Source organism: Balaenoptera borealis (assembly GCF_965194805.1).
Source record: "Balaenoptera borealis genome assembly, chromosome: 4".
Classification (NCBI taxonomy): Eukaryota; Metazoa; Chordata; class Mammalia; order Artiodactyla; family Balaenopteridae; genus Balaenoptera; species Balaenoptera borealis.
The window spans coordinates 79374521-79391304 of NC_138861.1; the positions used below are offsets into that span (position 1 = coordinate 79374521).

At 38.0% G+C, this 16784-nt stretch overlaps 1 protein-coding gene across 7 annotated transcripts in view; it reads left to right on the forward strand.

The window, feature by feature from the left end:
• The first annotated feature begins 273 nt into the window (after positions 1-273).
• NFXL1 (nuclear transcription factor, X-box binding like 1) overlaps positions 274-16784 on the forward strand; it is a 57048-nt gene continuing 40537 nt past the window's right edge. Inside the window, exons 1-9 of one of the 7 annotated variants that reach the window (XM_082390500.1) lie at positions 274-3214; positions 3609-3854; positions 6297-6473; positions 10952-11061; positions 13079-13212; positions 14460-14638; positions 14873-15034; positions 15137-15237; positions 15823-15937. In XM_082390500.1, coding sequence (XP_082246626.1) covers positions 3611-3854; positions 6297-6473; positions 10952-11061; positions 13079-13212; positions 14460-14638; positions 14873-15034; positions 15137-15237; positions 15823-15937 — 1222 coding nt within the window. In that variant the 5' untranslated portion in view covers positions 274-3214; positions 3609-3610. The other 6 variants (XM_082390503.1, XM_082390502.1, XM_082390499.1 and 3 more) reach the window with 6 other exon arrangements.

Consider the following 16784-nt stretch of genomic DNA (forward strand, 5'->3'; position numbering starts at 1 on the left):
ATTCAGATGTCTTATTTTTTCTATGTTTTATTTCATTATTCTTTTAAAAAATTGATGGTTATCATTCATACAGTATATTGCACAAATCATAAATGTATAATTTTTTGAGTTTTTACATGTGTACACATAAGTGAAACTACTATCCAGATCAAGATAGAATTTTTCCACCACTCAGGAGGATACCTTATTGCTCTTCCCAGTTAAAATCCTCCCACCCCTACCAGAAGTAGGCACTAATCTGGCTTCTGTTACTTGTTCAGGAACTTCATGATATTGGATTCACAAGTAAGTATAATAAGTCCCCTACATATGAACAAGTTCCATCCTGAAAGCACGTTCAAAGTCCAATTTATTCGTAAACCCAGCAAAGTTAGCCTAGGTACCCAACTAACACAGTCCGCTATACAGTACTGTACTGTAATAGGTTTATAATACTTTTCACACAAATAATACATAAAAAGAAATACAAAAAATAGAACATTTTAAATCTTACAGTACAGTACCTTGAAAAGTACAGTAGTACAGTACAACAGCTGGCACACAGGGGGTGGCATCGTGTGAAAAGGCAAGAAGAGTTACTGACTAGAGGAGGGAGAGGAGGTGGGAGATGGTAGAGCTGAAGGATCGTCAGCAATAGGAGACGGAGGGCAAGCTGCAATTTCACTCACTCCTGACGTTGATGGCACAGGTTCTGGTTCCTTGCTGGATTCAATTCTATCTACCCTCTTGAAAAAATGATCCAGTGATGTCTGGGTAGTAGCTCTTTTTTTCTCTTCATAGATGACACGGGATTGCATTCTGAAGGGTTGCTGCAACCTTCGTGTCCTGTGCCTCAAAAACTAACAGTGCCTCCTCAAATAAAGAAAATCCCCTTGCCATTTCCTGCGTTGTGAATCTCTTCAGTTCTTCAGTTACTTATTCTTCTTCTTGTCTCTCTTCGTCCTTTCTCTGGCCCTCCAATTCCTGGCGCTTCTTAACAGTACAAGCTACATCATCACTGCTTTTACTCTTGCTTCTGGACATTCTGGGCTTGAAATAAAGATACTGTACTACTGTACTCTATACAGTACTGTATAGTAAAGTACACAAAAGCACAACCACTTGTAAATGATGCACACATGTGACAATGTACACCAGACATGTGAACTAACTTATGTGATCGGACATGCGAACAGACGTTTGCATCTTTGAAAGCTTGCAACTTGAAGGTTCATAAGTAGGGGACCTACTGTACTCTGTTGAGTCCGGCCTCTTTTGTTCAACATGATATCTCTGAGATTCACCCATCTTGCTACACGTATCAGTATTTTTTTTTTTTTGGCATAGCATTCCGTTATATGCATATACCACAATTTATTTTTAAATTCTGTTGATAGACATGAGGGTTATTCCTAGTTTTTGGCTATTATGACTAAAGCTGCTATAAACATGAGTTTTTGTGGAGCTATGCACTCATGTCTTTCAGTATATATTCAGAAGTGGAACTGCTTGGTCACATGCTTTAGTAGTAAGTCCTGTTTAGCTTTAATAGATACTGCTGAACATTTTTCGAAAGTGTTTGAACCAATTTCCACTCCCCCCAGTAAGTATGAGAGTTCCAGTTGCCAACAGTTGGCCAGTCTTTTGTTTTCAGCTATTCTTGAGGGTAGTATTTTTAAGAATTAAGATTAATTAGAACTGTACAATTATATTTCTCAATGTTTATAATCTTAATTATATATTTATCAGCTTCATATATTTCTCATGTTCCCTTTTGATAAACAGAAAGAACTCTTGTTTTCCTCAAATGTTATCTGAAATTTCAAAGTGAAAATTATAGCAATGGTAGCTTTTGAAATGTATTCTCAATTTACATATGCTTCCACAATATGATATACATCAGCTCTCCACTACTAAACTTTACTATAATACTATAATAAGTGTTTGCTCATTGAGAGAGCACATAACATTCTTTTTGATGCCACAGTAATTATTATGATTATCAATTATCATTGTATAATATGGCAGGGGAAAAACTGATTATGTGAGTCTTTTTGCCTGATTAGGTCCTCTAAAAGTGACTGGAATTTCTAGGTAAACATTAAATACCTTCTCACAGTAATAATATAGTATGGTGTTTTTAAGAGCATAGTCCAAGATTCACACAGCTCAGTTGCAATCCTGGCTCTGCTAGGATGCTGAATAAGAAAGTTCTGTGTCTCTGTTTCCTAATTTAAAAAATGGAATCGGTAATAATACCTGGCTATAACAAGGGCAAGTTACTTAACCTGTGCTTCAGTGTTCTCAGCTGTAAAATGGGGATAACAGGATTATTGTGAGTACCACATTGTTAATATACATATGTATGTAAAACGCTTTGAATAGTGCCTGGAACTTAATAATGCTATATAAATATTAGGTACTTATTATTAATGTAGAGGAATTAATTAGGTTGAAGGGTTGTAAAGGACCGTGTAGTCCCAAACAGCAATCAGTGTATTTCTCAATCCCAGATAGAGCCCCGAATTTTTGAAATTTCTCCCACTCCCTCCTCTCCCTTTCTCATTGAAAACAGCGAAGTCAGAAGAATCAGGACCAGACCTGGCTCTCGACTACTTTCCTTAATAAAGGCTACTTTAGAGAGCTGTCGTGACGGTAAAAATCGGCCTGCTTCAGGAAAAGTATATTGTTAACTATAAAGGACTATGATAATAATGCCGTTAGATTTATCCTCTACGTTGCTTTTGCAATTCAGAAGGGCACTTTCTCCACTCCAGCCACTTTGCCGCAACACTCCCTCAGCTTTGCCTCCCTCTTCCCCGACTCCGAAGAGTCTTCTTTATAAGTGACTTTTCCCTTCTGTGAGAAAAGTTTCCTGCCACCAGAAAGCCCGAAGGCGAGGCTAAAGATGGCGGGCAGTCAATTACGACCCCTGAGATAGCCTCCCGATACCGAGCTGGGTTTAGGGTAGTCGCACGGAAAAAGCGGCATCCTCTGGGTTTTGAACACCTCCTCCCCACCTTGCGCCCTCTCTGTGCGCCCACCCCGTCCGAGCCTCAAAGCACGCCGGGAATTGTAGTTTCCGAAGGCTCGCTCCAGTTAGCGCATGCGTTCGGAGGCCTTGCCCACACACAGATACGGTTCCGGATGAGGAAGCGGCTAGTGATGCCACGCGTTCTGCGAGCGGTGGGCGGGGGCTTCTGGGAACTGTAGTCGTTGAAAGCGGGCGCCGTCGGTAAGGGGACGTAGCTTTCTTTCCTCCGGGTTCGCCACTGCAGTTGGTTCCCGGCGGCAACCGCCGGGTTAGTCTGCAGTTCTCCCGTCACGGCGCTCCCCCTGAGTCCGAGGAGGCGCTTTCCTCCTCCCCGGTTCTCCTTCTCCGGCGCTGGGTGCTCCTTGACTCGCGGTCCATTTCTCTGCCTAGTTCTCTCCCTCTTGGATCCATCTCCAAAGCCCGGGCTCAGCGGGGACTCGCCCTCTGGGAGAGACAGGGCCGCGACCTTTTCAAACTCGGTCCCCACCCCGCGTCCTCATTCCGCCTCTCACACCGGCTTCCCCCGCTGTCGTTTTTCCCCGCCTTGGTACCACCGCGCTCACGCTCCTTCCACTCTTTTTTTTTCCCTCTGCAGGGATGGAAGCTTCCTGGCGCCGGGTGGCCAGTGGCCGAGGCCGAGCCCGAGGACGGGCCACTGCCGCCCCCTCCTCAGGAAATGGAGTCCATCTTCGCGGCGTCGGAGGAGGGCGAGAGAAGGGGTCGGTGGGCGCTGCTGGCCTTGGCCCCATTCCCGGTGGAGCTGCAACCTCTGCGGCTGCAGGTAGCTCAGCCCGGCGCAGCCCCGCGGGATCTGAAGCGCCGCAGACTTCCGTGGCCAGTGGTGAGAATGGCTCCCGTCCTCGGGCTCACCTGGATGCCTACCTACTAAGGCACTTGCTAGTCAGAACTGCCTTCGCATTCATTTCTTTCCTTCTCCTTCGGGAGTTTATTATTGGCCTCACTTCTCAAACCTTTCAGGCAGCTACTCATTCTAGGCCGATTCCCATCACACCTCTTTCATCATCACTTTTTATTTTTTTTCATCATCACTTTAATCGATATTAATCAATGTTACATCTCCGTCCAATATTCTTCCCTTCACTCTTTTTTGCCTACTGAATCCCCACAGTTGCAGACAGTGGCCCGGGGGCGGATTTAGCCTATAGTTTGGTTTGGTTAACACAATGCATTAAATCTGAATTGGTTGCCAGCAGTTTTTTGGTTTTTCTTTTTAAAATCTCATAAAAATCTGGTTAACAACTTTTCTTGTAAGATAAGGTATTGTGGCTTTGGTACTTTTGTGGGTGGCAACAGTCGGCTGGGCTGAGTCGCAGAAATCTTATTTAGATTGGGTTTAGGCTTTCCACTTGACATTGTGTTTCCTACTTCTGGGGCCAGTTGTCATTTTCCATTTTTATTTGATTGCCTTAGTTTAGTAACTTTAATTATCTATGTCCTGTAAACACTTGAGCATGTGGTACTTTTTTCAAGTGCGGTTCCTAGTCACAAATTTCATGTCCTTTCTAGGATGTATCTAGAAAGGTGTGGCCTTCTCCAGCTTTCAATATCCTTCATCCAAGGCAGTGTTTTAGTGGAGCCTGGGAGCACACACGCAATTCTAAGTTGTCCATACTAATGAAAGAATGCAGGGGGCTAAGAGAATAATCCCTAAAATCATTTTATTGTTGTATTTGGAATGTATTTTTCAAAATATATTTTTTGCAGGGAGGAGCAAATTGAGCTTCTGAATGTCTCCTAAAGTAATTTTAAAGATAAGTGGTATTCTCTTGGTTACTGAGTTTATGATAGTGGTGGTGGTGAGGTGTGCAAGAGGGAGAACTGTGAACAGTTTTGGTAAGCTTTCTTGGATTTTGTGGATAGTAGAAAAGCAAGCATCCTTTAACTGGATAATTGAGATTTGACTGTAAGAAATAATATATGGTAAGGTTGCTTTGTCAGCTTTCTTTGAGATGATCTTACGTAGGTCCATTGATCAGGTTATGAATGTTTTTATTATATCTGTCTAATTCAGCCTTTTAAAAAATGTCTCTTAAGTGCTTATTGCTCATAATGACATTTATCATCTTATTGTACATAACGTTTTGAGTCATATATCTTATAGCAATTACTTTTCTCCTAGTACTCAAAGATTCCTATGTGGGCACTGTACATTTTCCTCCAGTTTTACTTGAAACACTGAGTAGTCCCCAGCCAAGCTGGCTGCGGTAAGAGAAGGAAAACATTTCATGAGGAAAATAAAAGATAAAACATCATTAAGTACAAATACACCACCTAAAATAAAAAAGTTTGTATTAGTAGTGGCTCATCGGTTTCAAGCATAAAGTGGCACTAATATGGGCACTAATGAATTAACATCAGTTCAGTAGGTTGTGGCTCCTTTCTTGAACTATGGTGGCTGTCCAGAAGAGTTTATTAACACTTAATGCTTGAAGAGAATTTTCATGGTCCTTGCTCTTGAGGAGTTTGAAGTCTCATTGGGAAAGTGCTGTGAAGTAATCTAATTCTTTTTGTGTTATTATTTAAGCAAGTAGCAAGTAGGAAGTACAGACAGTGCTAAACAGAATAGCAGAAGAACTAATCCAAAACAATACTTAACATTTCTTTTTGGAATGAAGTTGTTGTAAGAAGCATATTTTCCACGTTAGCAATATTTTGTGTGGGATTAATGATAAATAAATATGTTCTGTGACCACATTTTAATAAAGACACAAAGTCCTTGAGCTTTCTAAGAAGCAGATTGTAAACATAGTGGGTAGACAGTGAATACTGTTTGTGTAAGGTCTTTGGTGGGCCAAGCCAGGCTGGGTTATATTGTACAAGAGGATGGTTTGAGAAAGTGCCTGCCTCTGCTGATTCTGATGTGCTCCCAGTGGGTATGTTTCCCACGTTTTAAAAATCACTGTGTACCATTCAGTTTTTAAACATCTCACTTTAATTTTGTTAATATCCTGTTTTGAGGTTGATCACCAGTTTTTTGATACTTTATCATAGCTTTATAATTTTAAAAATTGATTTGTTAGTCATTCTAGAACAATTAGTTGGCATTTAGCAGAATATTTAACAAAAGTGAAAGTTTATATTGTGGTATTCTCTTTACTCGTGTGACAAGAAATTTGAAAATACTTTTTTCATGGATGATAGTGAAATAGAATGCACCAAAGGTGACTTCTAAATCTGTATTTTAATAACGTATTGGTATATCATGCCTTGCTTTTTGAGAGATTGTTTTGCAGAACTGAAACTCATTTTTTTTTCTTTTAAGCAGAGCTAATGTCTCAAAAGAAATTTGAGGAAATCAAGAAGGCTAATCAAGCTGCAGCCAAAAAACTTGTTGAAGAACACTTTAACTCTTCATCTGAAGAAGAAGGAGATGAGGATTTTGAAGGAAAAAGAGGAAAAATAGTTGCTAATACGTTTATAACTTACACTACTCAGACAGGTACTGTGTGATCTTTTCAATTTTGACATTTTTACATCAATGAAAATATATTCCTGACTTTTTCTGACACCTTTACTCTATGTGGAATAGGTTTTGCATCTTAAGAATGAGCATTTTTGTGTTGTAGAGTTGAATTTTTGTACCTTTTACTGTTTGAGTTATACATTATATAATGCTAATCTTTCTATAAAGCAAATAGGATGGCAATGTCTCTTACAGCCTTAGAAGTTCTCTTTTGTGTTTAATTGGCATTTCATTAGAATGCTGGGAGGGGGATGCCAAAGGTCCCTGTGCAATGAGTGGGGTCAGGTTGTTCCTAATGATGATTTGATTGCACTTGAGGACTTTGAATACTCCTTTAAATCTATTCTTCATTATTCTCTTTTTCATTATGTTAAATGTATCTTGAAGTCAATTTCATTTCTTGACTTAATTCCTTTATTTTATATCTTACAACTTCTGATTTTTATATGTAAAAAAAAATCTAAGTCTCTTCAGGTCTGAAGTGTTTAATCACATTATATGTTGTATATATCTGGGTTACTCTCAAAGCCACATTTGTTTGTGAGAGAGACGGCCAAAGTGATGTTGCTGTGAAGATTTGGGACTAAGTGTAGAAGTAGATTATTTTAAATGTAAGTCTCTTACACTTTCCACATTTTATGCTTACGGTCATTATTAGAAACATTCTTGCATGCATTATGCATATTAGTTGCCTGAGTATATTGATGGCATCATGAGCATAGGTACACATCATCAAAAAGGTTTCCAAGGAATTTACCATACCTGCCAAGGAATTAAGATTAGTAAGCTTGACTAAGAAGTCTGGTTCAGCCAGGTAAAAATTGATAAAGAGGAACCTTAAGGTTAGGAGGTTTCTTGCTTTTAGAGAACTTCATAGAAAGTAACCTCAAGTTTCCTGCTTCAAGAAGACCTCACTGAAACCACTCTAGATACAAATTTTATTTTATTTTATTTTATTTTTTTTTTTAAATTAATTAATTTATTTTTGCGTGTTGGGTCTTCGTTTCTGTGCGAGGGCTTTCTCTAGTTGCGGCAAGCGGGGGCCACTCTTCATCGCGGTGCGCGGGCCTCTCACTGTCGCGGCCTCTCTTGCTGTGGAGCACAGGCTCCAGACGCGCAGGCTCAGTAATTGTGGCTCACGGGCCCAGTTGCTCCGTGGCATGTGGGATCTTCCCAGACCAGGGCTCGAACCCGTGTCCCCTGCATTGGCAGGCAGATGCTCAACCGCTGCGCCACCAGGGAAGCCCCTACAAATTTTATTTTTAAATAGGAAATTCAGTGATATAATTCAGTATTTCTGCCTAGTGTTTAGAAAAGTTTTATCGTTTATAAGTTTTATTAATTTTTAAAAAAATTTATTTATTTATTATTGGCTGTGTTGGGTCTTCGTTGCTGCATGTGGGCTTTCTCTAGTTGCAGCGAGCGGGGGCTACTCTTTGTTGCGGTGTGCGGGCTTCTCATTGCGGTGGCTTCTCTTGTTGTAGAGCACGGGCTCTAGGTGCGAGGGCTTCAGTAGTTGTGGCACGCGGACTTCAGTAGTTGTGGCTCACGGGCTCTAGAGCGCAGGCTCAGTAGTTGTGGTGCACGAGCTTAGTTACTCTAAGGCATGTGGAATCTTCCTGGACCAGGGCTCGAACCTGTGTCCCCTGCGTTGGCAGGCAGATTCTTAACCACTGCACCACCAGGGAAGTCCCAGTTTTATTAATTTTTAACGTGGCTTTCATCTTAAAGTGTTAAGGCAATTTTTCTTATACTGTATTATGTCAAATCCATAAATATTTTGATTTTTGTTCCTTTGTGTTCTGTACTTTGCCTCTACCAAAGTAAGGAAGTCTGATCACTTGACTTTAGAACGATAAATGCCAGGGTCATGAGATGGTTCCCATCTCACATTAGTGAATTGAACACCAAAACTTTACCAAAGAAGTTCATTCTTTCTGTCTGAGCACAGCCTTTATACTTTTGCGATCGCTCAGATTTCAAACTTGAATGGTCAGCTTCCTGATGGGTATCGCTGTCTTGCTGGCCTATGGAAACACAAAACATATGTTGAAAGATAACTTATTTCTTCTCTTGTTCTCTTTATCTCTATTAATACTACAATTTTCCCAGTCACCTACCTAAGCCAGAAATCTGGGAGCAGGGTTGGCATATACACGCATGAGTGTGTTTTATTCGCTACTACTCCTCCCCTCTGCCCATGTCAGACAGCTCGTCTAACACAGCACTCTTTCCTTCTGAACATCGACTTTTCAGAGCAACACAATCTAGTTGTCACCAAGTCCTGCTGAGTCTTACTTCCTAAATTTCTTAAATTCATCCCACCACTCCCCACATGCTATCATCACCTTAATTCAGGCCCCTACAGCTGTTTAATATGTGGATTAAATCCACATAATAATTCTGTGAGGTAGATATTACTATTACTATTGTTACTATTTTAAAGATGAGAAAACTGGGACAGACGCATTAACTTGCTCGAGGTCATTTTTTGCTTTATCTGCTGTTAACTGCCTCTTAACTTCAGGTACTTCATGTTTCCAGTCTTGGCCTCCTCACACTCATTTTTCTTCAGTTGCCAGAGTGATCTTTTTTTTTTTTTTTTTAAATTAATTAATTTATTTATTTATGGCTGTGTTGGGTCTTCGTTTCTGTGCGAGGGCTTTCTCTAGTTGCGGCAAGCGGGGGCCACTCTTCATCGCGGTGCGCGGGCCTCTCACTATCGCGGCCTCTCTTGTTTCGGAGCACAGGCTCCAGACGCGCAGGCTCAGTAGTTGTGGCACACGGGCTTAGTTGCTCCGTGGCATGTGGGATCTTCCCAGACCAGGGCTCGAACCCGTGTCCCCTGCATTGGCAGGCAGATTCTCAACCACTGCGCCACCAGGGAAGCCCCCAGAGTGATCTTTTTATGCATGACTTCAAATGTCATGCTATCCGTCGTGACATCTTGGGCAGTATACTTTATTGTTGCAGCCAAATTTTAACACATTTTTCAAAGAAATCTTACATACATTTTATGACTATAAGATTAGACTTTATTTTATTAAAGCCTGTTCATCTTGTTTTCATATTCTATTTTACATGTTAGCTGTTAAATTAGATGAAATTTTAAAATGTTATACATTTGTTAGAGCCAGCTGTGTCAGAAAGCAAAATAAGTACACAGAATATGATTATTAAGTCTGCCTTTAAGAATCCTCTTCAAACTTCGATATTTGTTTAAAATAAAGCAATTGTCTTTAATAAGTTTATAATATTTTATAGTTTGGGGAGTAATTTTATGTATATTTTGTATAATATCATAAATTATACTTGTATTTATATTATGGTAGAGCAAGTTTTTGTGAGTGTTGTGTTTACTTGGATGATCTTAGAAAGTAAAGAATTATCTAAGTGTCCTATTTATTTAATTTTTCTTTTTGGTAACTTAAATTTTGGTTTGTACCATTTTATTGCCATGGTACGTTCTGTACTTATGATAGTTTATGTTATTAGTGTACTTTTCTTGGAGACTCGGTTAACCTCTATTGAACAATCTTTATTGTGCTAAAGGCCTGTAGGTTTATTTCTCTTACACTAAAGTGACTCAGATTATTGTCCTTTTGTTGTTGTGTGTGCTTTTGGGTAGCTTTTCTGCCTTTCATCGTGCTGTTATTTCTTGGACCTTCCTGTATTAAACTCTTGCTGTGGCATAGCATAGTCTTCAAGAGGGCTCACTTAGGAGTCATACTGAAGTTACTTAAGTGTTCTGTGCCTCAGTTTTCTCATCTGTAAAATGAAAGTAAAAATAGCTTATTTAATCTTACTGAAATACGAATAGTACAGTGCCTGGCAAGTAAATGCTTAATAATTGCTTAAAGGAAATACAGTCTAGTAATTTTTTTCTAAGTCATGCTTCCTTTTTTAGCAGAAATAGCATAATTTAATGAAACAAGTTTATTATACTGTATTGATCTCAGGATCTTTTCATTCAACAGATTTTTACTAAGAATTTGCTATGTGTCAGACACACACACACACACACACATACACTCTTAGACATGTACACATTCATACGCATATGCTTATATTTAGGCTCAATGGCTTTGCTGAGCTTTGACTTTGCAGTTCCTTTCACTTTGCTTTTTGATATGCTTTCCCTTGTTACTTGACATCTTGCTGCTGTTGCCTGTGACTCTGCCCCCACCAGATTTGTTAAGGACTGTAACAGCAAGTATACTCTGAGAGAAGGTCAAGGTAACTGTTTTTGAATCAAGTACATAAGATGTAATGCATGGACTTTGTGACCTCTTGGCAGTTCACTGGTTGCCTTTTTCTTAAACTTCTCATTTTTTCAGCTATATTTTGAGCAATTGATATTACTAGACAGTTCTCACATAATGTGGTGCTGTTAGTGAGTCTGTGTTATTTTCAGATGTTGCTTAACCTGAAGTTTTCAATTTTTAAATTTCAAGATGGAGATGTTCGTGAGTTAGAGCGAACAAAACAGTATGTAAATGAAGCTTTTCAAGCAGGGGCTATGACATGCTTAATTTGTATTGCTTCAGTGAAGAGAAACCAAGCAGTAAGTTTTTCTCCTTATCTAAATTAATGTTATCTCCCCCAAATATCTTATTTTGCATTTATAATTTGTAACCATTTATTATTCTTTTTGCTTATTTTTGTTTAAGAATACTTCATTTGAGAATTCTCTTTATGAATTGATACTCAATTTTTGGGAATCTTTAATTAAAAGAAAATTAGCTCTAAATGAGCAATCAATATTTTTAGCACTATTAAAATAAATGAAGCAAATATTTTCGGTTTCAATGCGTATGTCAATTTGATAAAGCATTTTTAGTATCGGTACTTTAGAGATTCCCATAAATACTAAAATATTAAGTAAACTGTATTTCATTACTTTCAGCAGGTTTAAAAAAACAGATATGCTCCCTGCCTTCAAGGAAGTAAAACCTAGCAATGACAATTACAGTTTATTAGTGAGCTTCTCTTGTGTTGAAGACACTGTGGAAAGTGGCTAGGGTTAATGGGGAGAGATGGATTCAGAGATAACTCATGTACGTAGAGACACTATGGCCTAATGGTGAAGTTATGTATATATACATTTAAAGGGCATTAATAAAGCAATTAAGGGGATGTGATGACTGAATATGATAGACTCACCACTTAGACCTCAGCTTAATCCACTGCTATTATAGCAGCATTGCCTAGCGAAAGAAAGACAGGTCAGATGTGAAATGGATTGGTCGTGTAGAGTGAATCAGAAATTTAAAATATATTGGGTAGGATAGCGTAGCAGACGCAGGTGCCTTTGGTGCCCTGAGTCACATCTGGTTGTCTTACTCTGATTTCAGCTGCAGTGGAGGAATAGTCTCTCTGCATGCGGATGCAGTTTCACTGTAAACACTTGCTATGTGTGTGAATTTTTTTTTTCCAACCTCAGTGCTTTCTCCTTGGGAACTGACTCAGCCAGGAAATGGGTGTAGTGCAGAGCAGAGTTAATGCCCGTTGGGGCAGCGTTCCACCATAGGGAGCTGGGGGATGAGTGCCCTAACCTCCTGTTTGTTAGTGGTTGGGGCTGGGGTTGTCCTAGGCATGTTTTACGTGGTTTTTCAGAGCATCCCTAGCAGGACTGAACTTTGGCCCTTAGCGATAGTCAGCTCAACAATATACAGTTTATTGGCATTTCCTCTTCCCTATCTTGGCCTTTTACTTCTGCATCCCAGTTCTTTTCTTAGGCACTGCTTTGGGGGGGAACTCGAACTAAGAAGTTGGCTCTTTTTCAGTGCTCCTGCCGGCTTATGCAATATATTCCATGTCTGATTTTATTAAACAGCTGCAAAATATTATGACAAAAAGTGAACTGATTTTTGTCAGTTATAGCAAAGTATTGGCTGGGTAAAAAAATTAATTACTGTTATTCCTTAAGCTGTTAAATTTTGTATATGTGTGTTTGTGGGGGTGTGTGTGTGTGTATACACACTGAAGTTTTTTGCTCACCTAATTTTTAGAATTTAGCATTAAGTGCTAGACTAATAGGTTTTATATAACTGTAGGGCAACATAGAGATTGTATGTACATATTTGTGTTTAAGAATTTTTTTATAATTGGAAAAACCTAAATGTCCAACAACCTGAACTTGGTTAAATTATGGTAAACAAATCAACATGATATCTACTGTACAGCTATAAATATCATATTGTATGAACCTACTTGATAAGGGTAAATGCTTATACTGTGTTAAAAGAAAAGGCTATAAAGTTATATATCAGTACAGTATGACCTCATTTTTTAAAAGTATGAAATATATACAAAAAAATTGGAGACTCTGCAGAATGTTAGCAGTAGTTGTTTCTAGCTGAATGAATCTGCATGATTAATACTATTTTTCTTTAAAGTGTTCTACATGTACATTAGTTTTTATAAAGAACATTTCTTCTGTTATGCCGGAAGGAAAGTTTTTTTCTTTAATCCTTAGGTAGCTCTTGAAATAGTTTAGTGTGGTGCTTATTTTAAAGTATTGTGGAATTATCAAAGAAAAATCATTGCATACTTGTTAATTTCTGATACCTTTGTCTTAGGTTTGGAGTTGTTCAGGATGTTTCTGTATATTTCACATGCCCTGTATCCAGAAGTGGGCTAAAGATAGCCAGTTTCTGGTATCTTCTCCTTTGACGGATGATGATTTTGGAAAGAGAGATTATCCCTGGCCTTGGTAACTTTTTCTAATTTAGTTGGAATGTTTAGTTGTAAAATAAATGAAAATTGTAGCTCCTCAGTTGCTTTATTGGCAGTTTCAGTATCCATGCTTGGCCTTCAATTAGTCATTTGGTTTGTGAAGATATGAGACCTGCTAATGGCTCCCCCCACCACCTCAGTTTATATAACTACTAGTTCCTTTTGCTAACTAATAAATAATTCAGACTCTATTTTTCCCCTGCAAAACAACTCCTTAGTAATCCTTTTTAAAGAACTTTCATTTCTTTAGAACTAGAATCCATCAAAATTCTGGTACTTCTCTCAGGAGCTCCTTTTAGTATGTATTGGTATCACATTGTACAAGACTGTCCTCTAACATTTTGATCAATGGCTTCTGATTTTATCCTCAAAATCTCTCAAAACTGCAGGTGTATATTATCCAATCTTATTAAATTTTCTATATTTATTATGTTAGTTTGGCTTCTAGGACTAAAACTGCTTTATTTTAATCTTGATAGGTAAAAATCTGCTTTAGCAGAGAATGTGAAACAGTATTTCAACTTTTCTTTGACTTAGGTACATTTGAAATATATATATATTTTGTATTAGATGTTGAGAAATATGAAATTCTTTGTTTATTTTCAAACATTTTTCCCTGTAATTCTAGATTTTAAGTTATGTTTCTTGCTGCTGTATTATCTACCTATAACCGAGTTCTCTCTTCTTCTTGCTATTGCTAATATATTTTGCTTATTTGTAGACCACCCAACCAAACTTTTAAAACATTGAACTTTATAAAATTGGAATGAATATCTCAAGAATAAAGTTCAGGTTGTTAGTAGGAAGCTAATGTTGCTTTCTTTTGTAGCTGTATTTTAGATATGTGTTGTTTAATGTGGTAGCAACTAGCCACACATGGTTATTTAAATTCTTAAAAATCATGAAATAGAAAATTGTTTCTTCCTCAGTTGTACACGTTAGCCACATTTCAAGTGCTCACTAGCCATGTGTGGCTAATGGCCACTGTGTTAGACATGACAGGTATAGAACACTTCCATCGTCTCAGGAAATCATTGGACAGAGCTCTTCTAGATGGTTGAAATTGATTTTAGTAAAATCTTGTTTCTTACTAATATAAAGATGGAGCAGAGGTTACGTTAACATAAAACTGATTGTGTATACTCTATTATTAAGTATATTTATATTTCTGCCTCATGTCACTTTTATAAATGAAATTAACTTCAGTAATTTCATTCTTTGTAGTCCAAAATGTAGGTTTGAATACAAACGATCTGACACACCTAGTAGGTACTATTGCTATTGTGGCAAAGTGGAAGATCCACCTTTAGATCCGTGGCTTGTGCCTCATTCTTGCGGCCAAGTATGTGAGAGAGATTTTAAACCTCCTTGTGGCCATAAGTGTTTACTCCTCTGCCATCCAGGTGAGTTATATATTATATTTCTAATTGTGGGGGGTTATTTCTTCTTACGTTGAAGTAAAAAAAAATTGTGAGAGTTGAACTCAGAACTTAAGTTTACATAAGAAAATATTGGAAGGGATTGCCTTTTAAAGTATCAGTATGGAAAGCTTTAGAAATTACTGATAGGTGTAGGAACTGAAAATTTTTACTTTTGACTTCTAATTTTTTTTTTTTTTCCCTTTCATTGGATTCTAGGTCCATGCCCTCCTTGTCCTAAGATGGTTACAACTACTTGTTATTGTAAGAAAGCAAAACCTATCCCTCGTCGGTGCAGTGCTAAGGAATGGTCCTGTCACCTGCCATGTGGACGGAAATTGCTTTGTGGACAGCATAAATGTGAAAATCCTTGTCATGCAGGTAAAAGGTCATACCTGTTAGGTGTTCCGGCCTTAAGCAGAAGTCAAAGCAGTCTCTGTTGCTTTTATAATGTTCCATGCTAATTTATCATTTTGATTTTAGGAAGTTGCCCACCCTGTCCAAGAGTTAGTAGGCAAAAGTGTGTCTGTGGCAAACAAGTAGCTGAAAGAAGCTGTGCAAGTCCACTGTGGCACTGTGATCAAGTAAGTGTATATGCATTTTGAGGAGTGGGTGTTAAAGTATACAGAAGCATAAACAATTAGAAATGCAAGTTAGGTTTAGTTGGATAAAAGGAGAGGAAGAATAGCAACTCAGATGAATTATATTCATGTTTTAGGAAACTTTTTCAGTTTAATATCATTTTAATTACCAGGGGAAATTTTTTTTCAAATTAACAGCTATTTGTTGAATTTTGGATTTAGTACATATGTACTCTTTCCTCTTTTCCCTCTTCTTGAGTTAATCCAGTTGAGGAAGTAGTATTGATTCTGTAGATTGTCTTAGAATTGGCATGGTTTTAGTACCATTTGGAAATCTTTGGTGGATGACCATGTGAAACTGCATGTTCTTTTTCCTTTATTATATTTTAAAAATATACTCCCTGGCGCATGAGAAATGTGTGTGTGTATGCTTATGCATATATACATATGATAGCTATGTAAGATATAAAGCATAATAATTTGAGGAATCTAAAGAAGTTGCTTGTTTGTGACTGAGAAATGATTATGTCATGTACAAAGTCTTTTGTTAACTTTTAAGTCGTTAGTGCTTATTGCATTTTATTTTAGGTATGTGGGAAAACACTGCCATGTGGTAATCATACATGTGAGCAAGTTTGCCATGTAGGTGCTTGTGGAGAATGTCCTCGATCTGGGAAAAGGTTCTGTCCATGTCAGAAGTCAAGTAAGACTTTTTTAAAAACCTTTAATGGGATTATAATTATTTATCATGCTAATTAGAGTACTTTCCTAATTAAATTAGATTTCTCTGGGAGCTCATAATGTAGTTTCAATAATAACACAAATTTGATATTAGATTTCTGTACATTTGGATGAGAGGACAATATAGCATAGTGGATTAAGAACTCAGATTTTGGGCTCAAACTTCCTGAGCCTCTGAAATGGGGGGCTTGTCAATCTCAGACCAACCGCTTTTCAGTCCATCAAAGCACATTGAAGGTGTACCTTTGGTTTCCATCTGTACCCCCTCCCAATTCCCCAGTTCTTTCAACCAGTGAGGAAAAGTCATTTGGGGAAGTAAATGTCAGTCAACTGCTCTGCATGCTGATAAACAAACAAACAAACAGACAGACAAAAAAACCCACAAAAAAACTGTGAAGTAGAGTGAAAATAATAGGCTGTTTTTCGAGATTCATTATCTTCGATTATCCAAGGGTCACCATTCTGAATAGCGTGCGGACACATGTAAATCTGTTTAAATAAGATTATGATGAATGTAAGTGTTCCAAGATGTGTTCCTTTTAGTTCCTCTCCCCTTCTCCCTTTCTTTTTTTCCTTCCATGAATAAATCTCTGCTAAAATTTGAAAAAAAAAAAAAAAAAATGACTAGGCGTATGTGGGTTCAAATCCCACCTTCATGAACTGCAGTTTTCTCAAGTTAAATGGGGACAATAATAGTACCTTCTTTATCAGATAATTGTGAGAATTAAATGATAAAATGCATGTAAAGTATTTATTATAGTGGCCAGCACATAAAGGAAACTTAATAATTATAAGCTATTGTTATTGTT